General features: G+C 46.2%; 2 protein-coding genes across 2 annotated transcripts in view; both read right to left on the bottom strand.

The window, feature by feature from the left end:
• LOC138767776 (oocyte zinc finger protein XlCOF6-like) overlaps positions 1-27,494 on the bottom strand; it is an 83,914-nt gene that overhangs the window by 20,158 nt on the left and 36,262 nt on the right. The gene's annotated exons all lie outside the window — the stretch shown is intronic.
• Positions 19,390-27,494, bottom strand: part of LOC138767778 (oocyte zinc finger protein XlCOF6-like) — a 28,927-nt gene continuing 20,822 nt past the window's right edge. Inside the window, exon 4 of the mRNA XM_069945552.1 lies at positions 19,390-20,248. Coding sequence (XP_069801653.1) covers positions 19,599-20,248 — 650 coding nt within the window. The 3' untranslated portion in view covers positions 19,390-19,598. The remainder of the gene's footprint in view (positions 20,249-27,494) is intronic.

Raw genomic sequence — 27,494 nt, forward strand, 5'->3', positions numbered from 1 at the left:
CTTACTACTGCATCAAGGCTTCACTTCCTGGATAAAATGGTGATGTCACGACCCGACTCCCAGAGCTGTGGCTGCTGCAGAGGATCCTGGCAGGGGGAGGCACTAGAGGGACACTGAGTATGCCTGTTCCATCATCCTCTCCAGCAGCCACAGTGGCACAGCTCTGGAAGTCGGGTTGTGACATCGCCATTTTATCCAGGAAGTGAAGCCTTGATGCAGTAGTAAGTGCAGGGAAAAAAACACTTTATGTGCATTTCAGGTAATAAGTGTATATTAGTGATTTGTATAACTTTTGGTGGGCAATACAATACTAAATAACAATAATAAAAATTTCTGCCGGACTTCAGTACAACTGATCTCGGTAATGAAAACAGTAACAATAAACCTATGTTATACTTTCAGAAGTGTAGTAAAAAACAAGAAAACACTAAGGCATAAAGTAAAGAACAAAAAAAAAAAAACACCAAATAAAATATAGTTGACATAAAGTATAATTTCTTCTCACCGTAAATTCTCTTTCCTGTAGTCCGAGGCAGGAGCACATATAGGACAGATGATGTCAATTAATCAAGGCTAATGGTCCTGCCTATATAGCCTCCCCACTGATTTCTCTCCAGTGTGTGATTATAAAGCTCTTGATAAAAAAAGAAAACAACCTCAAGGTATGCTGCATAACTTTTTATTTACTTAAGGAGAGTAGTCTGTGCTGAGAATTTACGGTGAGTAGAAATTACACTTTCCCCATTTCCTCAGCAGCAGCAGCAGCATGTAAGGGGACTTAGCAAGAAGTTACTAAGGGGGGTTACTTGAAAAACTTATAACCTCTCTGCCAAAATTCGGCTACTCCGAAGATCTAACATCCAGTCGGTAATGTCTTGCAAAAGTATTGTAAGAACTCCAGGATGCGGTTCTGCAGATATAATCAACTGGAACACAGTTTTCTCTGCCCATGATGTTGACATGGCACGAGTTGAGTGAGCTTTAATAGGTCCTTGAACTTGGATGCCAGATTCGTCATAACAGAGTGTTATAGCTTCCCGTATCCATCTGGATAGGGTGGCTTTGGAAGCTTTTTCTCCCCTGTTCCTTCCTGCAAAAGACAAGAACAGATTGTCAGCCTTCCTTATGTCTCTTGTTCGCTCTAGGTAGACATGCAGTGCTCTCCCTACATCAAGAGAATGTAGTCTTGATTCTTCCTCATTGGAAGGGTCCGGAAAGAACACAGGCAACTCGATTTGTTGTTTTATGTTCGTGAATGAAGGAACCTTAGGGGCAAAATTAGGAAGGGTTCTTAGCAGGACCCGATCTTAGAGAAACATGGTGTAGGGTTCTTAAGCTGCCAAAGCCTGTAACTCACTCACCCTATTAGAAGAGGTTATTGCTACTAAAAAGCATACCTTGAGTGACACAAATTTAATGTCCACAGAAGACATAGGCTCAAAGGGTGGTTTACATAAGTAATCCAGTACCAGGTTCAGATCCCACTTAGGGTTCCGTGGGTCTCAGTCTCGTTGTAGCTTTCAGGAATCTCAGGTATTCTGAGACAATCTAATGCCTCATAAAGTCGACAGGGCTGACACATGAACGGTAAGAGTGCCTGGTTTTAACCCTTTATCGAACCCCTCTTGAAGAAAATCCAGAATCATCTGGATAGAGGGAGAAGAAGAGGTTATACCCTTCTTTCCACACCATGTGACAAAGGCTCTCTTTACCCATAGATAGGTCCTATTGGTGGATGCAGACCTCGACTGTAGGTAGGGTATTAATAGCTGCCCCTGATAATCCAGAGCCCATTAGTAAGGGGCGGTCAATTTCCAGGCTGTAAGTTGAAGGCAAGCTAGGTCCTGACACCACCTGTCATTCTGGGACAGCAAGTGGAGAATGCGAAGAAGCTTCCATTATTCCCCTCTAGGCCATGTTCATCAGTACGGAGAACCAAGTTCTCCTGGGCCAAAACGGACCTATGAATATGACCGATACCTGATCCAGCCTCACCTTCTGTAAGACTTTGGGTATCATCGGAAAGGGCGGAAATATGTACCCCAGCTTGAATTCCCAATGGAATGAGAGGGCGTCCAGCCTCCATGGTCTGTCTGACCTGAACAGGGAGCAGAAATGACTCACTTGGGCATTCTCCCTGGTGGCCATTAGGTCCACATATGCATAACCCCTTCTCCGAGTGATCTGGAGAAAGATGTTGTGGTTCAGGGACCATTGTCCTGGGATTGGCATGTTCCGACTTAGTTGGTCTGCCAAAGCGTTGTGGCAACCTCTAATGTGAGCTGCCGACAACTGGTAAAGATTCTGTTCCGCCCACTGAAAGATCCTCCCTGCTTCCAGGAGAAGAGGTACGGAGTCGAGTACATCGAGTGCCTCCCTGGCGATTGATGTAAGAGACAATCAGCATATTGTCTGCATGATCTTGACCGATCTCCCTTGAATCTGAGGACTGAAGATCCGGAGGGCATTGCGAGCAGCCTTTAATTCCCTTAGGTTGGAGGATAGGATTCTCTCCGTAGGGAACAAAGTCCCTTTCTCCCATAAACCTCTTATGTGAGCCCCCTCAACCCGTGCTGGAGGCATCGATAGTTATTACCGACCACTCCAGGGAGTTGAATGATCTCCCGTTGTTCAGGGAGAGCCACCATGCCAGGGAGGATCTCGTCTCTTTGGAGACATTAACTTGATAGTCTTGACTGTCTAGGTCTCTGTTCCATTTCAACAGTATCTCCTGCTGAAGGAGTCTCATGTGCCACTTTACCCATTGCTCGGCATCGCTGGCAGAGGTCATTAGACCTAAGACCCTCACTAGCTGACGTAATGATACCAGGCGTGGGTGTCTGATCTCGGATACCGCCTGTTTCAGCTTGATGAGTCTCTCTGGAGGGAGGGACAACATCATGATCTGAGTGTCCAGTATGTAACCCAAGAAAAGCTTTACTTGAGCTGGACGTTAATGAGACTTTTCTTGGTTGACCATCCAACCCAATGACTGAATGAAGTCTAGGGTGGTGGATATGTGACCCGACAACAGGGCCGTCTTACCCATTGGGCATGGTAGGCGGCTGCCCGGGGGCCCTTGCGTCCTAGGGGGCCCCTGCCCGCTGTGACAGCGGGCAGGGGCCCCCTAGGACGCAAGGGTCCCCGTGCAGCCGCCTCCCATGCCCAATGGGTAAGACGGCCCTGCGCGCCCCCCCTTCCCCTTCTCTTGCGACCGCAAGCACTTTCTTGCGGTCGCAAGAGGAAATCCGGCCCCGGCTGATGCGTCGCTCCCTGGGGGATTCTCCGGGAGCGCACGCATCAGGAACCTCAGTGCGCGTCGCTGGGGTTTCCTGTACCGGAAGTCCCGTCTGGGCGCACACTGAGCTTCCGGATGTGTGCGCTCCCGGAGAATCCCCCAGGGAGCGACGCATCAGCCGGGGGCAGAAGAGGAGAGGAAGCAGCGACGGGGGAGCGCTGGTAGGTGAGTTGGGTGTTTGTTTTTTTTATCTGCTGTGCAGGGGGCAAACTATAAGGGGGGAATACAGGGGAGGTGAGCCATCTATAAGGGGGGGATACTGTACAGGGGGGGGGGAGCCATCTCTACGAGAGGGGGGGGGATACAGGGGGGAGCCATCTATAAGGGGGGGATACAGGGGGGGAGCCATCTATAAGGGGGGGATACAGGGGGGGAGCCATCTATACGAGAGGGGGGGGATACAGGGGGGAGCCATCTATAAGGGGGGAATACGGGGGAGCCATCTATAGGGGGGGATAAAGGGGGGGCATCTATAGGGGGGATACAGGGGGGAGCCATCTATATGGGGGATACAGGGGGAGCCATCTATAAGGGGGGAATACGGGGGAGCCATCTATAAGGGGGGATACAGGGGGGAGCCATCTATAGGGGGGGATACAGGGGGGAGCCATCTATAGGGGGGGATACAGGGGGGAGCCATCTATAGGGGGATACAGGGGGAGCCATCTATAGGGGGGGATACAAGGGGGAGCCATCTATAGGGGGGATACAGGGGGGAGCCATCTATAGGGGGGGATACAGGGGGGAGCCATCTATACGAGGGGGGGGATACAGGGGGAGCCATCTATAAGGGGGAATATGGGGGAGCCATCTATAGGGGGGGATACAGGGGGGAGCCATCTATAAGGGGGGAATGCGGGGGAGCCATCTATACGGGGGGGGGATACAGGGGGGAGCCATCTATACAGGGGGGGATACAGGGGGGAGCCATCTATAAGGGGGTAATACAGGGGGGAGCCATCTATAAGGGGGTAATACAGGGGGAGCCATCTATAAGGGGGTAATACAGGGGGGAGCCATCTATAAGGGGGTAATACAGGGGGTAGCCATCTATAAGGGGGTAATGCAGGGGGGAGCCATGTATAAGGGGGTAATACAGGGGGAGCCATCTATAAGGGGGTAATACAGGGGGAGCCATCTATACGGGGGGATACAGGGGGGAGCCATCTATAAGGGGGTAATACGGGGGGGAGCCATCTATAAGGGGGTAATACAGGGGGGGCTATCTATAAGGGGGTAATACAGGGGGAGCCATCTATACGGGGGGATACAGGGGGGAGCCATCTATAAGGGGGTCGGCGGGGGAGCGGGAGCGGAGGGGCTGGCGGGCGCGGCCGCAGTGTGTAAGTGTAAGTGACAGGGGTAGTCCCCTGTCACTTACTGATCAGGAACCCCGCAGTGTGACTGCGGGGGTTCCGATCGTTAAAACGGACCGCCGGAGGTCTCTCACCTTCCTCCGTGCGGTCCGATCGGCGATCTGCTACACTGAGCCTGCACAGGCAGGCTCAATGAGCAGAGCGCCGATAACACTGATCAAGTTAAAAACACCAATACACTACCCCAAAACCCCTCCCCCAATAAAAGTTGAAATCACCCCCCTTTCCCATTATATAAATAAAACATATAAAAATAAATAAACAAATAAACATATAATATACCGTAGCATGCGTAATTGTCCGATCTATTAAAGTATAACAAGCGTATTGCGAACAGAGAATGGCATAGACGAAAAGAGGGAAAAAAGTGCGCGGATTACCCATTTTATGTTACATTATATATATTAAAAAATTCATAAAAAGTGATCAAAACGTCCGATCTTCACAAATATGGTAGTAATAAAAACTATAGATCATGGCGGAAAAAATGACGCCCCATACAGCCCCATAGGTAAAAAAATAAAACCGTTATAAGCGTCACAATAGGGCCATTATATTATTAACTAATTGCCAAAAAAAGGATTTCATAAAAAAAAATATAACATTAGAGAATCTGTGTAACCTGCATATGGTTGTGTTCGGACTGACCTATAGAATAATTGTATCATGTCGCTTTTACCATATAGTGCATTACGTAGACACAGGAACCCCCCAAACGTTACCATATTGCATCCTTTTTTACGATTTCACCTATTTATATCTTCATAAATAATAATTTTGGAATTCCATCATGCATGTTATGGTAAAATGAAAGACGCCATTACAAAGTACAACTATTCCTGTAAAAAACAAGCCATTACATGGCCTGTAGATAGAAAACTGAAAGTGCTGGAGCTCTTAGAAGGGGAGGAGGGGAAAACGAAAGCGCAATGATCAAAATTTGCGCGGTCCACTGGGTCATTTTGGGCCTGGTTCTCAAAGGGTTAAAAGCTATATTTCTACACACTATGCAGTGTTAAGCTACTCTTGGGGAGGACAAGTCCGGGATCATCCCAGCCCACGCCGAGAACCAGTCTAACAGTGCAGGATAGTATCCAAAGAAGATAGGAACTGATCCGGATAGAGCAAAGTTTCTAGAATCCTATGCACTCTAACTCGCAGTGCGGGTGTAACCAGAAAATTCTGACCACTCTGCTCATCCCAGGTAACAAGGTCTGGGGCTTGTGTCACCCTCTAGGACGGGTCACCCGACACTGGTGGGCATAAGGTGGTGCAAAGACCAAAGAGTTAAAACACGGTCACAAGTATTCTAAACAAGTATTCTATATTCTAATTCTCAATTTCTGGCAGAGCACAGTACTACTTTGCATTGGGACTCTCTCGACATTCTCCTCTCTACTTCTCTGAACTCTTCTACCTCTCAGCACGCAACTCAGTCAGCACGACTGCATTCCACACTAAGCTTTCAACACAGATCCTGTCTCCAGAGTCTAAAGTATCTAATCAAATTAATAGTATATTGTATTTCTGTAACAAGTATTTCTCCAGTAAAGAAAAGTCTATTTATTGTAACGGGACTCTGAGATTCTTCGTCGACACCGACACAGCCTTTGCAGCTTCCTTGGGTCATCTCCCCTTTCTGTGGGTGGCAGTGCCAATAGTCCAGGTGGGTCACAACTCCACTCCGGACTAACGCGATAAGCGCCCAAGGGACCCCAAACAGCCCGGCAGGTTACTGACCACAGGGGAAAGGGTATAGCCAGCCTTATTAAACTAAAAGCAGGTGTGCCATCATACCTGTGTGCCCAACCGGCACTGGCGTCACAACAACATAACATCTGTCTGAGCTATACCACGACCAACCACTACCTCAAGGGAGTCACACAGCACCATCTAGCAAGTGACCGGTAGAGCCTCGCAACACCGGGCTGAGGCACCACATAGTAATTTTTCCCCATAAAATAACAAAATCCCCTGTGCCTCCAATATACTAATAATGCATCCTATGTCCCCTGTATTGTAATAATGTTTCCACGTGTCCATATATAGTGAAAGGAGGAAGTCACCCACAGATCTGGGGCTCCGACTAAAAATCTGGGGTTTAGTGCAGCTGACTGTTATTAAAGGGAACCAATCAGCCCAGCCGGGCTGATATGGTTCCCTGAACGGCTGTATACAGCTCCTGCAGCAGCCGCGGCACGTACTGGCCGCAGCTGCAGCAGGAGCTGTATACTCAGATAAAAGCACTTTAATCCCCCTGGCGTGTGACAGGGGAGGTAGCCGAGATGGAGAGTGAATTCACCAGACGACTAGGGATGATTGATAGTAACAGAGACCAATAACAGACCTCTTTGCCCGTCATTCATCCCTCAGAGCGCGCTGACAGGCAGAGAGCGAAGACTAGACACGAGCGGGGAGCCGCCCAGATGACTACCTCCCCACTTGTGCCTGTCACACGCCCGGGGGATTAAAGTGCTTTTCTTCGGGTATACAGCTCCTGCTGGAGCTGTATACAGAGGTTCAGGGAACCATATCAGCTGGGCTGATTGGTTCCCTTTAAACAAATGAATTCAGCAGAGCTAGAATGAGACGGATGGCATTTTAAAGTGTCACTGTCGTTATAACTTTCAAAACCAAAATTAACATGTTTGCAATTTACATTCGTTTTTTTTTTTATATTATTATTATTATCATGGAAAACACAGCACTTCCTGTGTTTATACTTTTTTTTTCTCCAAAGAGTCTAAACACAGTAAGTCCAGTGTTTCCCAGGTATATACACTGGTGTAAATATGCAAAATGCGCACTCACCGGTCTAGCGTCCTCAAATCTTTATTAGAACAAAATGGAGATGGAGTAGTGCAGGTGAAGGCGCGTTCACCTGGAACGGACTGTTTCGAGACTCTGCCCTTCTAACTGTGCTAAGCTGTGTCCCTGGCTCTTTTGAAAATGAGGTGGCTGAACATAGCAACATGCACTTACCTCCCCAGCTCCAGCACTGGGGTCCGCTGTCCTCCACTTTCGCTTCCTGGTGTGAGTGTGAACCCAGGTTGTGACGTGTCAGGCCTGCTCAGCCAGTCAGCGGCCGTAGCGGGGTCCCGCTTTGGACGCTCCTTGTTTGGTATTCCCATGATAAATACAAGCATAGTCTGACACCACAAAATATCATAGATTGTTAGGTGCATGTTATGTTCAGCCACCTCCTCCCCTGCTCTTTTGAAAAAAAAATAAAAATAAGTCTGACCCCGAACTACTTTGTTGAAGCGTAAAACAGAATACTTTCTTTCTGTACTCAAAAAGCAGTTTCACAGCTCCTCCCTCACTTTAGATGAAGCATGATTTCTCTGTCCATTCTATCCTATGGGGAGGGGAGGGGTCGAGAGGAGGGAGTTGAGCACAGAGGACTAAAAAACACAGTTTAGATCCTGCAATCTTATCTCCCCAAGCTGCTAGATAAGAACTGACCTTTCTGACCTGTGAATTCAGCGTTTTATGTGCCCAGACAGTGAGTAAACAGCTAATATGTGTGTCTCCTCTTCCTGCCCCTGTGTCACCCCTCTGCCTCGCCCCTCCCCCCTCCATAGGATATAATGGACTCAGCAGAACTCGTCTTCACTCTGAAGTCGGATTTGCCTTATAATGCACAGATAAGTTTATGTGGGGTCCCCCCATAAGTCCCGCTCAACCAATCAGTGCACGGCCCCGCCGCAGTCACTGATTGGCTGGGCGGGACCTTAGATGCAGCCGGAGCATGGACCAGATAAAGTATGCTTTGAGCTGTGGCGGGTTGAGGAGGCCAGCGTTTACATACTCTCAGTGGGATGACAATCCCGCTGTGAGTATGTATTCTCATTGAAAATTACAGTTTTGGATTCACAGCGGATTTCGCTGGGAACTTGCAGCATGAAAACCGCTGCAGATCTGTTGTGTGTGAACCCATCCTAAAGGCAACATATAGCCAACTTTAAAAACATAAAAATAATAATAATTATTATAATAAAATGAATAAATCTCTCTATCAATTTGTTGCTTCTGGTGTCACAATTATATATTTTTGTCTATTTTGTGCCCTTTTGTTTACTGGAAACCAATGTATTTTTATTGGATAAAAGGCTAGTCATAATGTGAACAAGCCCCTACACATGCAGTATCCACCATGTCTAGAGTAGCTTCAGCTCCTAAGCCAGCTAGGATTGCGCCCCCAACCCCCCCCCCCCCCCCTCCCCAGTCATGCTTTGTGGCTTACTATAGATATGGTCAAAGATAAATTAAATAAGCTCAATGTAACCAACGCTCCAGGGCCTGATGGATTACACCCCAGAGTTCTTAGGGAACTCAGTTTTGTAATTTCTTTAACCTTGTATGAAATATTCAGTGATTCTTTGGTGACTGGTATTGTGCCAAGGGGCTGGCGTAAGGCAAATGTAGTGCCAATCTTAAAGGGGTACTCCGGGCAAAATGTATTTTTAATATGTTATTACAAAAGAAAAGTTATACAAATCCCTAATATACACTAATTATGGGAAATGCACATATGGTGCTATTTTCCCTCAACTTAGTAGATCAGGCAGGCTTTACTTCCTGTAAAAAAAAAGGTGACGTCACGTCTCAAGTGCCGGGTCCAGCAGGGGGCGCATGTGTGCTTCTATATAGATGTATTAGTGCCTTCTCCCTCTCTGTGCTGGCTGACACTGACCCCGCTGTGGAGGCTCCTCCCCCCAACTAGCTCACCCTGGTCAGCGCTCCCCCAACTAGCTCTGAGCCCACCCGTCCTGTGCAGGAGCGCTCACCCACCGTTCGCTCCCGGGGGGGTGAGCGCTCCTGCCCTCCCCATCTAGCCGCCTGGTCCCTTGCAGGAGCGCTCGCCTGCCGCCCGGTCACGGTGCTGTGAGCGTTCCTGCACCACCATATGCATCAACCCGTCCCCTCTCAGATACCCACAGCGTAGGAGCGGGTGTCTGGGTCAGCGCTGAGGCACAGTGGGGCACAGAGGCTGTCCTCGCTTCGCCTCAGCGCTCACCCGGACGCCCGCTCCTGCGCTGTGGGTATCTGAGAGGGGACAGGTTGATGCATACGGAGGTGCAGGAACGCTCACAGCACCGCGACCGGGCGGCAGGATGAGGAGGTACACCCCTCCAAAAGCGAACAGCGGGTGAGTGCTCCTGCAAGGGACCAGGCGGATCAGAACACGGGTGGCTGGATGGGAAGGTACAGGAGCGCTCACCTAGCCTAACTCAAATTCCATTGTGGGGAAACTATTTGAGGGGCTTATAAGGGACTACATCAAGGAATATGCAGTGGGTAATAGTATTATAAGTGATAACCAGCATGGTTTTACTAAGGACAGAAGCTGTCAGACCAACCTAATATGTTTTTATGAAGAGGTGAGTAGAAGCCTGGATGGGGGCGCGGCTGTGGATATCGTGTACCTGGATTTTGCTAAAGCGTTTGACACAGTCCCTCATGGGCATCTGATGGGTAACTTAAGGTCTATGGGTTTGGAAAGTGTAGTCTGTAACTGGATTGAAAACTGGCTTAATAATCGTACCCAGAGAGTGGTGGTTAATGATTCCTACTCAGAATGGTCGCTGGTGATAAGTGGTGTACCCCAAGGGTCAGTACTGGGCCCTTTTCTAACTTGTTTATTAATGATATTTAGAATAGAATTAACAGCAATATTTCTATCTTTGCAGATGACACCAAGCTTTGTAGTACAGTACAGTCTATGGAGGATGTGCAGATGTTACAGGATGACTTAGACACACTGAGTGTTTGGGCGTCCACTTGGCAAATGAGGTTCAATGTGGATAAATGTAAAGTTATGCACCTGGGTACTAATAACCCGCATGCATCATATGTCCTGGGGGGAGTTACACTGGGAGAGTCGCTGATAGAGAAGGATCTGGGTGTACTTGTAGATAATAGACTACATAACAGCACACAATGTCAGTCAGCTGCTTCTAAGGCCAGCAGGATATTGTCATGCATTAAAACTGGCCTGGACTCTCGGGACAGGGATATAATATTACCGCTTTATAAAGCTTTGGTGCGGCCTCATCTGGAGTATACGGTTTAGAGAAGAAAAAGAGTGCTGCACCTCACACCTATGGCTGATACTAGTACCTCTCGGCTGCATAAAAAACATCAGAATTCTGTATGTGAATTAATCAAGCCACACTGCCCCATGTACCTCGTGCAGGTATCTGATACACATGGGTCCCTACACTAAGTCCACACTGTGCCGGTCAGCAACCACCACCCCCGCAGGCGTGCACTGTCAGGGAAGGGAGGCCATGGAACGGCCCTGCAACCCCCATGCCACAGAACCAGACCCAAAAATGCCACACCAAAACCCAGCTAGCACCACTGGCGGAGGAAGCTGCCCCCAAACAGCACAAGTCTGGATATGGTATTGCACTCACCATAGCTATCAAAGATAGAATGGGACAGACAGGAGGAATTAAAACCATGAGCACTCAGGTGTCTCCTGCTAATTGCGGTCATGTGGGTCTCACCAGGAGGAGTCTAAAACACAGAGAAAAGAGAAAAACAAAATACGGTTCAGGGAAGAAAAAGAGTGCTGCACCTCACACCTATGGCTGATACTAGTACCTCTCGGCTGCATAAAAAACATCACAATTCTGTATGTGAATTGATCAAGCCACACTGCCCCATGTACCGCGTGCCGGTATCTGATACACATGGGTCCCTACACTAAGTCCACACTGTGCCAGTCAGCGACCACCCCCCCACCCCCCCGCAGGCGTGCACAGTCAGGGAAGGAAGGCCATGGAACGGCCCTGCAACCATCTGGAGTATGCTGTCCAGGTCTGGGCATTGATTCATAAAAAGGATGTTCTAGAGCTGGAGAGAGTACAAAGATATCAACCAAACTAATAAGGGGAATGGAGCATCTTAGTTATGAGGAGAGATTAAAAGAATTTAATTTGTTTAGTCTGGAGAAGAGACGTTAAAGGGGAGATATGAATAATGTATATAAATATATAAATGGCCCCTACAAGAAATATGGGGAAAAGATGTTCCAGGTAAAACCCCCTTAAAGGACAAGAGGGCACTGCCTCCGCCTGGAGAAAAAAAGGTTCAATCTCCGGAGGCGACAAGCCTTCTTTACCATGAGAACTGTGAATCTGTGGAACAGTCTACCCCAGGATCTGGTCACAGCAACAACAGTAGAGGGCTTCAAAACAGGGCTAGACAAGTTCTTAGAGAAAAATAACATAAATGCATATGTATAGAACCTATCACCCCTCCCCCTTCCCTGTATCCATCCCCTCCTTGGTTGAACTTGATGGATGTGTGTCTTTTTTCAACCGTATTAACTATGTAACAGATTTCGTTTGTGTGTTCAATAAAGGCATTGTTATTATTGTTTGGATGTGCATGATTCATTTATCTAGCTTAGGCTTTTTCTTTTGTGTTCTGTATTGCATATTTCTGAGCTAGTTTTCTGTGCACTCAGATACATTATTTACAGCAGTGTTCTTCTCCATCATTTGGTGTGGATTATAGTCTTTCTAGCTTGATACACTGCTCTCTGCTGTCATGTCTGTCTGTGTCAGGAACTGTCTTTTACATTTGTTTTACATCTCTTTTACATCTGTTTTTACATTTTAGAAATTATAAAAAAAAATGTATAGTATGGTACCGTGTTAGCCAGAAAAATCCATATTGTGGTAAATACTTGAAATCAAAGTATTTTAGGAGTGATACCTTTATTGGCCAACAAAAAATTGTTAGAGCTGTGAGCTTTCGGGATTCACAAGATCCCTTCGTCAGACAAGTTCACAAATGAATGACTTACAGAAACAGCACAACATTTTAGGGATGTTACAAGCAAGAAGGGAGAGACATCTGTGAATGGGGGGGGGGGGGGGGGGGGGAGGGGGTATATACATCACATAGATAAGGCAGGGCAATAAAAAGGACTTGTAAGTCCAAGATTGTTTTTCAGTTCAGTCTTATCTGTGGAGTGTGTCCATGTAGTGGGTCATAAATCCAGGTGCCAGGTTTAATCCATGTGTTAATGACTGGAATGTTTTTATCAATTTGAACTCCCACACTTTCCTCTCTCTGTCACTCTTGAAGTGACCTTTGAGGACCATAACCTTTAAATCTGTTATTCTATGGTCCAGTGCTGAGAAATGTTGGCCTACAGGGGTGTTGAGACATATTTTTATTGTATGTCTATGTAAGTTCATTCTAGTTTGTAGTTTCTGTTTTGTTTCCCCAATGTAAATCCATGTGGGGCATCATGTACACTTTATCATGTATACGATGCCCCACAGGGATTTACATTGGGGCACCATGCTCACTAGGGGACTGCCAGCTAGAGCACACTGTCAGCACCTTAGGTAGGGCCAGGGTGCTGACAGATTCCCTTTAAGTAATGGTGCTTAGCTCCAAAAAATGAAATACTGTAAATGCACTACTGACAAAGATAAAAATCAGAATACAAGCTGAGGTCAGTAAACACCAGCAGAGGTCAGGAACACAGAAGATCATTACACAGGGGAAACACTGGTGATCAGGTAGTCAGGTAAGCTAAAATGCGATGCCCTGGCCCCTGGGGGCCACTTCCGCAGTGCTGGTGTTATGAGCGGGCAATAACCGGGGCAGCTGCAGGGGTTATACTTGTCACGGTATAGGCCTGAGGGCGGCACAGCTGTAGGGCCGGTCTGTGGAATCTGCGGGTGATGATGGGCATGCGATTCTTCGCTGCACCTAGTCAGGGCACCAGTTAGTGGACACCAATGCCAGGGTTCAGTAACAGCGGTTTTATTATAGATGAGGTAACTAGTAGCAACAGGTCTGTCCGGATGCAACCGGGTATATAGCAGGCTTTGACAAATAAAGCAGGAGTGGTGCTGCATAGGCTGTGAGAATACGTGCCGGATGATGGGAGTAGGAGTATGAGAGAAATAACGTTGCTGGGTGGATTAGCTTGAGAATAATACTTGCTGTGAATCCTTGTAGCGATGATGAGAGATAACGGAATGACACCCAGATGAGAGAGAAGACTCCGGACACTTGAGCAGGCAGATACAGCCGAAGACTTGAACACAGCAGAGCACTCGATCCACAACTCCTAGTGGTGAAGTGGGAGCTGCAAAGAAGAAGTCCAACTCCTCTGAGGCAGGAGAGGGACGACACACACCCTCCTTGCTTGGAAGCAGGGGGAAGACTAACTTGTTAGGAGGAAGTGGGAGGTCACATGGTTGCTCCTGGCCAGAGCTAGTCGGCCATTGGAGGAACCATGGTTACAGGGCACTGGCACGGTCACGTGATCAACAGCCTTGCATACCACTGTACAATGTAATAATACACAGGAATACATGAGAATGCACATTACCAGAGAATACTAGGGGAAATCCAGCAGCAGTTGCAGTGCAAATACTCACCAGAACAGGCATGGACACAGCAATAGAAATGGCCATAATAGGAGTAGTAGTCTGCATGTTCTGGGACACTGCAAAAACTATTACAGGCAGCTATGGAGTAAAGTTGCAGCGATATACCTGCAGTGCTTGACAGGCTAACTGGCACCAGCATCACTAGGCCGGCAGAACTGACACACCCCTGGTTTCTGATTGGCTGCTTGACCACAGTATCCATAGACCTGGCAGATTCAGAGCTCCTGTTCTGTCTCCAATGCCACAGCAAGGAAGAGGTGGTCACCGATGGAGTGCAGATAGGCAGGTTCCTTACAGGTCAATTATTTTTTTGTATTTTAAATATAAACCACACTAATCCTAATTAAGCTGATGAAAACTGGCATAACTGCCCCGTCTCAACAATTCTTGCCTTCTAGACATGAGGATGATAAGTGGTAATACATATGGTACAGGGTGGCTGCTGTGTCTCACCTAAGGTCCTACTACTACTACTCAACATACAAAAAGAATAGTACAAATACAGCAATGAACTGTTAAGTTCAGGTATCAACACCTGACATAGGTATACTTGAGTGCGTCAAATTACTATTGTTAGGAAACTATTCACAGGCCTGGCCCGTACTGCTGCCGGAGCGTGTGACAGGCCAACGGCGTCCATGAAGCGGCCTGGAAGTGAGCCCAACGGCTTCCCTGGCAACCAGTGCAGCCAGTTGCTAGGTGAGCGGAAGCACTTACTTCTGATATAGCCATGGCCAGGGTCTCACCAACCCCAGCCGATCGGCATTAGGTGTTAGTTGTTTGCAGTCAGCTGCCTGACATGATCTGGGCTTGTACTTCTGGTCCCATAAGTATTCTCCACTTGTGTCCATTCCTTGCCTGCGATAGAGCCTCAGACCCTGAGTTCCCGACTGCTGCCCAGTTGTCCACTGCTGCCTAGGGCAGTTGAGGCAAGTAGTCAGGGACAGTGGGGTGGGTGCCAGCGTCAGGGCTGCACCAGTCTTGTGTTGTCCTTTCTCCTACTCTAACATTATCGCAGGCCCGCAACCACGCCAGCCATCTCGGTAGTTCAGTACGTCTGTTGAGCCGTCAGTAACTGACTACCTTGACGAAATAGTGACATGGATGAAGAGCATGGCAGGAGTGGTGGCACAGCTGTTGCAGCGAGTGGACCCTCTGACTCTATCAGCATCGGCATCGGCCCAAGTGACTGCTCCCCTTCAAACCTTCTGACCTAAAATGCTTATGCCTTACAGATTTGACAGGAATTCTGACATATTTAGAACATTTAAGGAATCCTGTAACTTGTATTTCAGGTTCAACCCCTTCTCTGGGGATACAAAGAGGGTTGCTATGATTGTATCCTTCCTCTAGGGGGCTCCCCAGGGATGGGCTGCCTCTTAGAGCTCCCGAGTGGAGTTCATTCCAAAGCTTCTTTTGGTGCTTAGGACAAATTTATGATGGCCCCATCAGTGCCGCCCTTGTTGAGTCTCACTTGATATCGATTCAGCAGGGTCACCACACGGCAAAGGATTGTCAGAGCCCATAAAGGATGCTATGGTTAGTCACCATACCCTGACTCACTCAATGACCTGATGGCTTAGCCATATCTATTGAGAGATTGAGAGAGACAGCGGGATAAACGGGGTGACATCGATTAAACCACGTCAAAACCAGTCAGCCAGGGCTTTTTTGACTCCTTCAAAAACTACTGTGTCCCCATCTTATCCACTACCAACTGAGGAACCTATGATGTTGAGGTCCATCTTGGCTGCAGCTCGCAGTAAGCTCCGTCTGGATAACTTCTTGTGCCTCTACTGTGTGAAGTCTTGCCACTTTGTAAAGAATAGTCCGTATAGGCCCAGTCAACAGCCAGGAAATACCAGTGTGATGATCAGGAGGGTCACTCGGGTACCTTCTAGTGTAATTTATAAATTCCTCTTACCTGTAACATTGTTTTCTGGGGAGACAGTTTTGGCCTGTCAAGCTATGATTGACTCAAGTGCAGCTCTGAATTTCATGTGTACTTCGGTGGCCTTGTCTCTGGGTCTTGAGGTTATTTCTTTACATTTTCCTTTTTCAGTTTCTGGTGCTGACTCTGCCCCCTAAGAAGTGGGAAAATAAAATTCTGTACCTCAGAAGTCACAGAGAGTCGGGTGTCTTTACTATGAAGACGTCATTTTTTGTTAGGGATAATTTAGCTGCAGATATTATACTCGGTTTGCCTTAGTTACATTTACATGAACCACAGAACTAGTCAAGTGGGGAAGTTTCTGTGCTTCTCATTTAACCCAAGTAAGTCCATCAGTATGTACAGTAAATGACATTGTTAATCTCCCGAAGTTTATCTCAGACTTTAAAGATGTATGTGATGAAACCATTGCTGGTGCCTTTCCTCCTCATCGTCCTTATGACAGTGCCAATGATCTTGTGTCTGGGGCCAAGTGTGCCAAAGGTCATAATTTCCACTTGTTCCCCCCCCCCCAGAGCGAGAGTTAATGGGCCAGTACATTCAGGACAGTCTGAGAAAGGGTCACGTTCGCCCGTCAGTGTCACCTATGGGTGCAGGATTTTTCTTTGTTGAAAAGAAGGAAAGAAGGATGGAGGCCTGCGCCCTTGTATTGATTACAGGGAAGTAAATAAAATCACCATAAAAGACCAGCATCCGCTTCCCCTGATTCCAGATCTCCTGAACCAGGTTTCTAGGTTTTGCTTATTTTTACAGAAGAATTTGTAATTTCTCTCTAATTGTTAAACCCCTTACCCAATTAACTAAGAAAGGGGCTGACCCCTCCTCTTGGACACCAGAGGCTGAACAAGCCTTTGAGATTCAAAAAAAAAAAGTTTCTCCTCAGCCCCAGTGATGGTACACCCAGACATGTAAATGCCATTTGTGGTAGGGGTGGATGCCTCAGAATCTGGTGTAGGGGCAGTTCTGTCCCAGGGTAGAGAACCCTACACGACTCTGCAACCTGTGGCATTCTTCTCTAGGAAGTTCTTCACTTCTGAGGTCAATTATGATGTAGGTAATCGAGAGTTGTTGGCCATCAAGTGGGCATTCGAGGAGTGGAGACACTTTCTGGTGGGAGGTCAGCACCAAGTTACAGTCCTTACTGACCTGAAAAATCTCTTGTACTTGGATAAGGCAAAAAGTTTACCAAATTAAATTTTAAGGTCACGTATTTTCCAGTGGCCAAAAATGTTAAAGTGTCACTGTCGTGATTTTTTTTTTTACAGAAATCAATAGTCCAGGCGATTTTAAGAAACTTTGTAATTAGGTTTATTAGCCCAAAAATGCATTTTTATCATGAAAAAGCAGTTTGAAGCTCTCTCCCCTGTCTTCATTGTTCTATAGAGAGAGATAAAGAAAAGACTAAAACAGGACAACAAAGAGTTAATCTACAAATACCTCACCCGCTATCTCCTGGGACAGTCACCACTGACCTGTCTGAGCTCAGATTACAGCTGTCACCCTGTAATCCTTTGTTCTCTGCTTTCTGCTGTCGGCTAACTCCCTCCTTCCTCCTCCCCCCTCCCCTCTCCCTAGAACAGACAGAGTGTGACTCATCCAACAAGTCACAATTTTCAGATTTTTCAGAGTGGATGAAAAAGAGGAAGGAGGGGGGACCTGGGAAAAGGCTTTTTACATGCAGATAATGGCAGATTTGGCTAATAAACCCAATTACAAAGAAAAAATAAATAAAAATACGACATTTACTCTTTAAGGCAGATGCCTTGACCAGGAGCTTTGGTGTCAGAGAAACTTCTAATGGTGAACCTGAGAGTATCCTTAATCCAGGTCTAGTGGTTGCTAGTTTGTCGACTGATTTTTAGAATCACAGAACCTAGCACCCGCAAATGTACCTTCTGATAAGTTGTTTTTACCTGTGCACTTGAGTTTAGAAGTCTAAAAACAGAGACATTCATCTAAACTGTCTGGTCATCCAGGTATTGCTTGGTTACTTGGTTACTCGCTGTTGTTGGTGGCCGTCATGGCAGTGTGAAGACCAAAACGTTGTCAAAGCATGTGAAACTTGTGCCAGAGTGAAAACTCCTCAGTCACTCCATGAGGGACTGATGCATCCTTTGCCTCTGCCTAGCAGACCCATGTCTCATTTATCCATGGATTATATTACTGATCTCCCTTTCTCTTAAGGGAAAACTGTTGTATGGGTTATTGTCGACAGTTTCTCCAAGATGTGTCATCTGGTAGCATTGAGAAAATTACCCAATGCTAAACCTCTTGCTAATCTGTTTATATGTCATGTGCTACAACTACATGGTATTCCGGTGAACATTGTGTCACATGGGGTGTACAATTCGTGTTAAGGTTCTGGAGACCATTCTGTAACAAATTGGGCATTACCTTGTCACCCAGAGACTTACGGCCAAACGGAAAGGCTTAACCAGTCTCTTGAGCAATGCCTCAGATGTTATGTCTCTGATTCTCAAGAAAAATGGTCTGAATTTTTACCTATGGCAGAATTTGCCCGCAACAATCATTTCAGTTCCTCGACACAATTGTCCACCTTATATTGTAATTATGGGCTACATCCCAAATTTTCCTCTGTACCCAATCAAGAGACTCAATTCATGTCAGTAAAAGAAATCGCCGAAAAACTGTGCACAGTTTGGGCCAAGAGTCTGAAGACTCTCCAACATGCCAAGCAAAACCAAATTAAATGTGCAGACTGTAAACGTTGTCCTGGTCCAGACTATGAGGTGGGAGACAAGGTCTGGTTATCCACCTAAAATTTACATCTACGTGTACCCTTAAATTCGCTCCTCGATATATAGGTCCATTTCCGATCATTGAAATCCGGTTTCATTTAAACTGCAATTACCATGTTCTCTATGAATTCCGCCGGAAGAGCAGACTTGGGTTACTGCCCGGGATCTCCACGCTCCTGGCTTGGTCAAAAAGTTTCACTTGTCATTTTCCTCCAAGGCTGGAGATCCCTGTGAGGGTCCAGGGGCCCCTCCTCATGGGGAGGGGGGGGGGGGGTTCTGTTAGGAAACTATCCGCCTGCCCGGCCCGTACTGCTGCCGGAGTGTGCGACCTCCCCTTTGCCGATGGCGTCCCTGACAACCAGCCTGGCCAGTTGCAGGGAGCGCGCCAACGGTGTCCCTGGTGACCAGCCCGGCCGGTTGCTAGGGGCGCCTTGTGACAGAGCCATGGCTCGTCCCATAAGTATCCTACACTTGTGTCCATAATGTGCCTACGATAGAGCCTCAGACCCTGAGTTTCCTCTTGACCTAGTTCCCATGTGAGCAACTTAACGCCTATTCAGTACATCAACTTTTAATGCCACTAATAATGCACAGTACATACTGCTTACTGTACAGCAGCTGGGACTCCTATCAAGGAGAAAATATTAGGATTGACCTAAAAGTTTTGTAAAATTGTAAGCTAAATTTGATTAGTTCTGATTTACACTTTACTATATATTACCCAGACACTTTATTTGAAAATGGCGCCTCCTTAATGTGAGTTCTCTGATGTACAACAATATATCATTTGCTAGTTAAACATCTGTCCCATTCTGAACATGATAATGGCTCCTCCCCTGTGTCAGCTCTCTGAAGTCCCACAAGAGTTGATTTGTTACTTATTAAGGATTGTAAAACAGCTACTTTCTTATGTGAACTCTGATGTCTAACAAGATCTGATTTTTGAATAAAACATTTCCCACATTCTAAACATGGAAAAGGCTTCTCCCCTGTGTGAATTCTCTGATGTTTAACAAGATCTGATTTCTGTCTAAAACTTTTACCACATTCTAAACATGAAAACGACTTTATTCCTGTGTGAATTCTCTGATGTTTAACGAGATGTGATGTCTGTAAAAAAGATTTCCCACATTCTCTACATTCAAACGGCTTCTTCCCTGTGTGAGTTCTCTGATGTCTAGCAAGAGCTGATGTGTGACCAAAAGATTTTCCACATTCTGAACACAAAAATGGCTTCTCTCCTGTGTAAGTTCTGTGATGACTAAAAATATGAGATTTATTACTAAAACATTTCCCACATTCTGAGCAGAAGAATGGCTTTTCTCCTGTGTGAATTTTCTGATGTTCCACAAGATTTGATTTCATCCGTAAAGATTTTCCACATTCTGAACACTTAAAAGGCTTTTCTCCTGTGTGAATTTTCTGATGACTATCTAGATGTGATTTCTTATTAAAATACTTTCAACATTCTGATCACTGCAATGGTCTTTCATCTGTGTGAACTTTCTCTTGCACGGGGAGATAAAATGTCTTAATAGAAGGTTCTCCACGTTCAGAACTTCCAATAAACTTATGGACTGTTCTTCTTTGGCCATTCTGTGATTGATCATCTTTTTCAGAGCAAGGAAAGGAAGGTAGATGTTCTTCTGTATTTTTCGTCTTGTTTTCACCTGGAAAAAGAAACAAGTGATATTTTAAGCTCATATTAATTCAGTGAATACCATACACACCCAGTGAGTTTGTTTTAGTGCTTTCATTTTGGGTTTCCACCCCTCACTGAGTTAAGCAGGTGTCATTTTTTCAGGAGTTTCCAGTATTTCTAAACATGTATTTACATTTTCCTGTGTACAATAGACAGAAATGCTTTTGATAGATTGGCCTTTTAATCATCCTCCTCCATAACATTAAAACTGTCTCTGAGAGGGCCAACATTTTCAGTTTTAGGCTAAGTTCACATTACGTAAAAGACCGGCCACTCCGTGACCCGGCCTGGTCACGGAACGGCCGGTCTTAGAAAAGATCATCCCAGCCGGTACTGCAGGGGGCAGAATGGAGGGCGCGGACTCAGAGTCCGCGCGATTCACCATCCGTTCCGCAAAAAGATACGCCGAAAACCTACTCCAGTCCTCAGCTGGCGTAGGTTTTCGGCAGTGCGCACCAGAGCGCACAGGATTTATGTAGAGGCAGTCCGCCTCTACATAAATCCCCGTAGCGCCAGAGATGCGGGGACATTTATAAGTCCGGTGTAAAAAACGTCGGACTTAATAAATGTCCCCCTATGTGTATACTCTCCGGCTGGGATCCCACAGATGGCAAGGTAACGTATATTTTCGTAATAATCATGGCCATTGTACAACGGTCGTGGTTTTACAAAAATATACGTTGTGTGAACATAGCCTTACAGTTGTAATTGTTTATGTTATTAGGGAAACTTTATGATAAATTTACTTTTCTGTCTTTGCCCTCCTCAGATTACTTGTCATTTAAAGGGGTTGTCCATTTTAAAGCTTTTTTCTCCCTTTCTGTCCTTTTTCCAAAGTTATACAAACCACCCTTCTGCTTCCAGTTCTGGTCTGTTCATTTTCCCTGACTTTGTCCCCCCTCTCCAACAACACAGGAAGTTCTGTAGTTCTAAAAATTTCTAAATGTGTTGTCACAATACATGTTACTGTCCTCCATTTACATCACAAAACGTGTCACAGAACTGGGAGGTCCCGGCAGTGAGAGAGTCTTTTCTAATTGGTCCCCTTTCTCAGGGCTAATTTCAGTATCTCAGTATCCTCCGCCACTCCAAGGCGGGTAAAACAGGCGCAGGTCCAAAAGGTAATAGTGATATAAAATATCATCAAATTTATTAAAAGAATTATGCCAACGACACAACGCGTTTCGAGACCGGTCCAGGTCTCTTTATCAAGTGTCTAATACCATAATAATACAAAGGCACATATATATAAAGAAAGAGAGCTGTGGATAAGGTTTCGCCATGTACCTGTCTCCCATCTTCTTCCAGTGATGTTACAGCTCTGTATACTGCACACTACATGCTTTACATGGTCCTCTTCCTGCTTCCTCTCCCACCATACCCAGCATGCCTAGGGGCAAGGAAGTAATCATTACTCTGAGTTCCGCCCAGTCCTCCCATCCCGGCCCCAGACTCCGCCCAGTACACCCAGACCTCTTGCATTCAGTAAGGCCCCGTTCCCACTGAGCAAAACTAGCGGAATTCCGCGGCGGAATGCCGTTAGCCTCCCGCTCATAATGGGAGTCTATGGGAGGTGCGCGCTCCTGCTCTGTCCGCGCTGAAGAATGAACATGTTCATTCTTCAGCGCGGACAGCGCAGGAGTGCGCGCCTCCCATAGACTCCCATTATGAGCAGGAAGCTAATGGCATTCAGCTGCGGACAATTCCGCCGCGGAATTCCGCTAGTTTTGCTCAGTGGGAACGGGGCATAAGAGTGCATATACAGTGGTACCTTGGTTTAAGAGTAACTTAGTTTAAGAGCGTTTTGGTTTAAGAGCTCACAGTTTTTTGAAACTGTGACTTGGTTTAAGAGCATTGCTTTGGTTTAAGAGCTCCCTGTACTGGGTGGGAGGGGGAGTGGAGGAGGGACATGGTCTGCATAGGGGGGTCTACAGCACTGTACTCTGGCCCAGGAAGTCTCCCTCACCTTCCAAATCATAGCAGATCCACTTCAGGCTGGGGCTTACATCAGGGGACAGGACTGTGGAGGTAATCTCTCCATAGCTGTAACCCCTATCTCCCCGGACAGAGAGTGCTGCTATACTGTGCCCACATATGTCCTGCTCATTCCTCCATGCTCCCTGCAGTCTCTGTCAGCCCTTGTGTTTCCCATCCTCTCCATTACTGTACAGTAACTTATAATATCACATATTCTGCTGTTTCTGAATGTTTGTTTCATCTGTTTTACCTGTTATTCAGAATATAAAATCATTATTTTTTGGGTGTGGCGCCAATTGTCTGCATTTCAATGATTTCTTATGGGAAAATCTGATTTGTTTTAAGAGTGGATTTGGATTACAAGCACGGTCCCGGAACGAATTATGCTCGTAATCCAAGGCACCACTGTATATATAATTATACTTATCTCCTTAACTATATGTGGAAAATTTCTCACCTGTAATTTTCATTTCCTGGAGTCCGGAGGCAGCACACCATGGGTTAACTGGATCTCGTCCACCAGGATAGAAGAGTAATTATTCCTAGCAATACAAACAGAATAATTAGTTATCCAATCAGAATAGACCTTGCCCTATAAGGCTTAGCTAGGAACCCAGAAGTACGTACAGTCTGTAGCAATGATACCATGGGCGGGAATATTGTGCTGCCTCCGGACTCCAGGAAATGAAAATTACAGGTGAGAAATTTTCCACTTCCTGATCGTCCTCCGGCAGCACACCATGGGAATGGAAAGCAATGATATGGAGGTGGGATTTAGGCCGATGTTGCCTCCTGGATCACTCCCCTGCCAAAGGCTGATCCCTCAGAGGCAAATGTGTCAAGCCTATAGTGCTTAATGAAAGTAGTTGTCGAGGACCAGGTAGCAGCTTTACATATGTCCTCCAATGGTATGTTGGCACGTTCTGCCCAAGATGTAGCTGTTGATCTTGTTGAATGGGCCCGTATAGACAGTGGGCATTCCAACCCTTCAGCTGAGTATGCAAACTTGATTACATCTTTAATCCATCTGGATAAAGTAGGTTTGCTTGCTTTGGCTCCTTGGTTGGTTACTGAAAATTGCACAAATAATGCTTCAGTTTTCCTGTAAGTGGCTGTTCTCTCAAGGTAGGTAAGAATAGCCCGCTTAACATCCAATAGATGCAGGTCTGAGTCTTCTTTAAGAACAGGTAAGATGATTTCTTGGTTTAAATTTGAAGTTGATGACACCTTAGGTAGGAATCCCGGCATGGTACGTAGTATGACCACCTCCTCTAGTAAACGCAGATAAGGCTCTTTACATGAGAGGGCTTGTAACTCACTTATGCGCCTGGCCGAGGTGATTGCTGTCAAAAATAAAGTTTTCCATGATAGAAACCTGATATCTGATGACTCTATTGGTTCAAAAGGTGGTAAACTTAACACCTTCAATACTAAGGACAAGTCCCATGATGGTACAGGACTTCGAAAATTTGGTCTTAGTTTCGCAATTGCTCTAAAAAATCTAGAAACTAAGGGTACTCCCGTAAACCGTCCTTCTAGGTGAGCGTTGATCGCTGTTAGGTGTACTTTTAATGTGTTGCATTTAAGACCTTTTTCAAATCCATTTTGAAGAAACTGGAGAAGGGCACCCACTTCGTTTGTGGATCTAGATGACTCAGAGCACCACGCAGCATATAGAGACCAGATTCGAGAATACACCCTCCTAGTGCTTGGTTTTCGTGAGGCTAAAATCGTATTCACCACTGCTTCCGATAGACCCTTATTTCTTAAGGAAGACCTCTCATCCTCCAGGCTGTTAGATGGAGGTTGCTCACCTGGGGGTATGTCATCCCTGCTTGGAGTAGGAGATCGCTGGCTTGAGGTATTTTCCAGAATTCTCCTTTCGATAACCTCAATGCGAGTGGAAACCAAGCTCGTCTGGGCCAGTGAGGTAATATGAGGATGGCATCTACTTTCTCTTGCTGGATTTTCCTCAGCACTCTCGGAATCATCGGAAATGGGGGAAAGGCATAGATGAATTCTCCTTTCCAGCTGATTGACAGACCGTCTATGGCCACCGGATTGCCTTCTTTGAATAGGGAACAAAAACGATTGAGCTTGGTGTTGTTGTGAGTTGCCATCGCATCTAATGTTGGGGTACCCCACCGCTGGACGATGTGCTTGAATATCCTGGGATTCAGTTCCCATTCTCCAGGTAGCATCAGATGTCTGCTCAGCCAATCCGCCTGAATGTTCAATGTCCCCTTGATATGGATGGCTGAGATTGCCATAACATTGTCTTCTGCCCAAGTCATTATTAGGGCACATTCCTTCTCTAACTGAGGACTCCTCGTTCCTCCCTGCTTGTTTATATAATAAACTGCGGAAATGTTGTCTGACTGTATTTGAACGTGTTGATGTCTCAGCTGCTGCTTGAAATGTACTAAGGCCAATCTCACCGCTCTTAGTTCCTTCAAGTTGGATGACAAGTGACTTTCTTCCACTGACCATCTGCGCTGAACCCAGCTTGTCCCTACATGGGCACCCCAGCCCCAATTGGATGCATCCGTAGTGACTACTACTGGAAGGTGGTGAAGAAGAGTCCTGCCCAGGCGTAGATGAGGAGCTGTAAGCCACCAGTGCAGGCTGGTCTTGAGGGTTGGTAGTATTGGCATCTGGTAATGCAACCCCCGGGTAGATTTGTCCCAGAAATGTAGAATGTGTTTCTGCAAAATTCTGAAGTGGGACCGAGCCCACGGGACCGCCTCTATAGATGAGGTTAGTAGACCTAATATCTTCATCGCTGTTCTCACCGTACATGTCCTGCTGCTCCTTAGAAACCGCACTGATCTCAGAATCTTCGAAATTCTTTCTTCTGAAAGTTGCAAAGTCATGTTCTGAGTATCTATGATGTATCCCAGGAACTGTATCCTTGATGCCGGTACCAGAGACGATTTCTTGTGGTTGATAAGAAAACCATGAGCAGTCAGACACTGTAGGGTAACTTCTAGGTGTTGGGACAGAACTTCTGCTGATGGGGCTTTGAGAAGCCAATCGTCTAGGTAAGGTGTTACAAAAATCCCCTTCAACCTCAGACTCGCTGCCAGAACCACTGCCACTTTGGTGAATACTCGCGGAGCTGAACTGATGCCGAATGGTAGACAGGTAAATTGGAGATGTCTTATTCCTTGTCTGGTCTGGACTGCTATTCGTAAAAATCGTCTGTGTGCTTGGAGAATTGGGATATGAAGATAAGCATCGCGGAGATCTATCTTTGCCATAACATCCCCCTGCTGGATAGACAACGTGGCGGACAGGATGGATTCCATTTTGAAATGTTTCTTCACAAGATACCGATTCAGAAAGGTTAAATCTATTACTAGGCGCCACTCTCCTCCTGTTTTTGGAACTGCAAAAATTGGGGAGTAAACCCCCCTGCCTCTTTGAAGAGGTGGAACTTCTTCTAGAGCCTGTTTGAGTATGAACTGATCTAGTAAGTCCAGGATTACAGGCTTTACGTTTCTGTTGACCATGAAACGGTTCGGAGGCATATTTTGGAACTCTAGGGAGTAACCTCTGGTCACTGTCGAAGTTACCCAGGCATCGTTTGATGTTATGGACCAGAGATCGGCAAAACTCTGAAGTCTTGCCCCGACAGGAGGAGGAGGGGCCCTGGCGTCAAAGATCGGAACCCTTGTCATTGAACGGCTTTTTTCTGGAGGTGTTCTGTTCCTTTTTGCCTTTGTATCTATTTTGTCTATTACAGGGACGAAAATTACGTTGTCTGCGCGGTGAACTTCTGCCTCTGTTTTGGTATGATCTCACCGGTTTCCTCTTGTTGGGTTTCGGGAAATTAATTCCTTTATCCTCATTCAGAGATTTGAGGATGTCCTTTAATTCTGGTCCAAACAAGGATGTTGGGTTAAAGGGTAATGAACAAAAATTATGTTTAGAGCCAGCATCTCCGCCCCATTGCTTTAGCCATATGGCCCTTCTTGCTACCGTAGATGAGGCCATAACTCTGGATGCAAACTTTAAACTGTCCATGCTGCTATCGCACATAAAGTCTGCCGCCGTTTTTATCATAGATACATTCTTTAGTAGGTCATCTCTACTTACATTGGACTGGATATCCTCCGTCAGCTGGCTTAGCCACATCCGCAAAGCCCTGGCCACCGGTATTGAGGCTGAAGCAACCTTGGCTCCAGACGCAGCAGAGGAGAACGTACGCTTTAGCATTGTGTCTGCTTTACGTTCCATGGGGTCAGAAAGAAGCGATGAATCATCTGCAGGATATATAGATTTGTTAGATAAGCGTGCAACTGATAAATCAATTTTAGGAACTTGGTCCCAATCTTTATAGAAGTCGGGTTCCAGCGCATAGATAGACTTAAACTTAGAGCCTTGCTCAAACCTCCTCTCTGGTTTGTTCCAGTCCTTCTGTAACCACTCTCTAATGATGGGATGAGAGGGAAAGGCTTTGCTTGTACTGGGTGGAAAACTGAACAGTTGTTGCCTTTTAGATTGTGTTGAGACATCCATATCTGTCTCTAGTGTGCGCTTAACAGCAGAGATTAATTTAGGTACTTTATCATTGTAAAGAAGATACAAATCATCATCTCTATCTATCACAATTTCCTCTTCATCAGAATGGGAAAACAATAACTCCTCTGCAGATGAGTATGTGGCTGACTGAGCAGGCTGTATGTGAGAGTGATGGGCCTGATGGATGGATGATCTGACTTCAGTAAATGTGTCCAATAACTGCCCTTTAAACCATGACAGAAACTGCTTGGTATCTGATTGGGGTTGCTTATGAGATGCACAGGTGGAACAGACATCTTGGTGACATGATTCAGGTAGTGGTTGTTGACATGACCTGCATATGTTATGTTTGGACTTGCGCTTCCTCTTAGGAGGAGGGCTTGACATCTGCAAGAAAGCAGATGGATAACATAGCATTACCCCACACTCTATGCATAAACATAATAATAATCATCCCCTGCTTACATGCAACCTGT

Source organism: Dendropsophus ebraccatus, chromosome 11 (genome assembly GCF_027789765.1).
Source record: "Dendropsophus ebraccatus isolate aDenEbr1 chromosome 11, aDenEbr1.pat, whole genome shotgun sequence".
NCBI classification, from domain to species: Eukaryota; Metazoa; Chordata; class Amphibia; order Anura; family Hylidae; genus Dendropsophus; species Dendropsophus ebraccatus.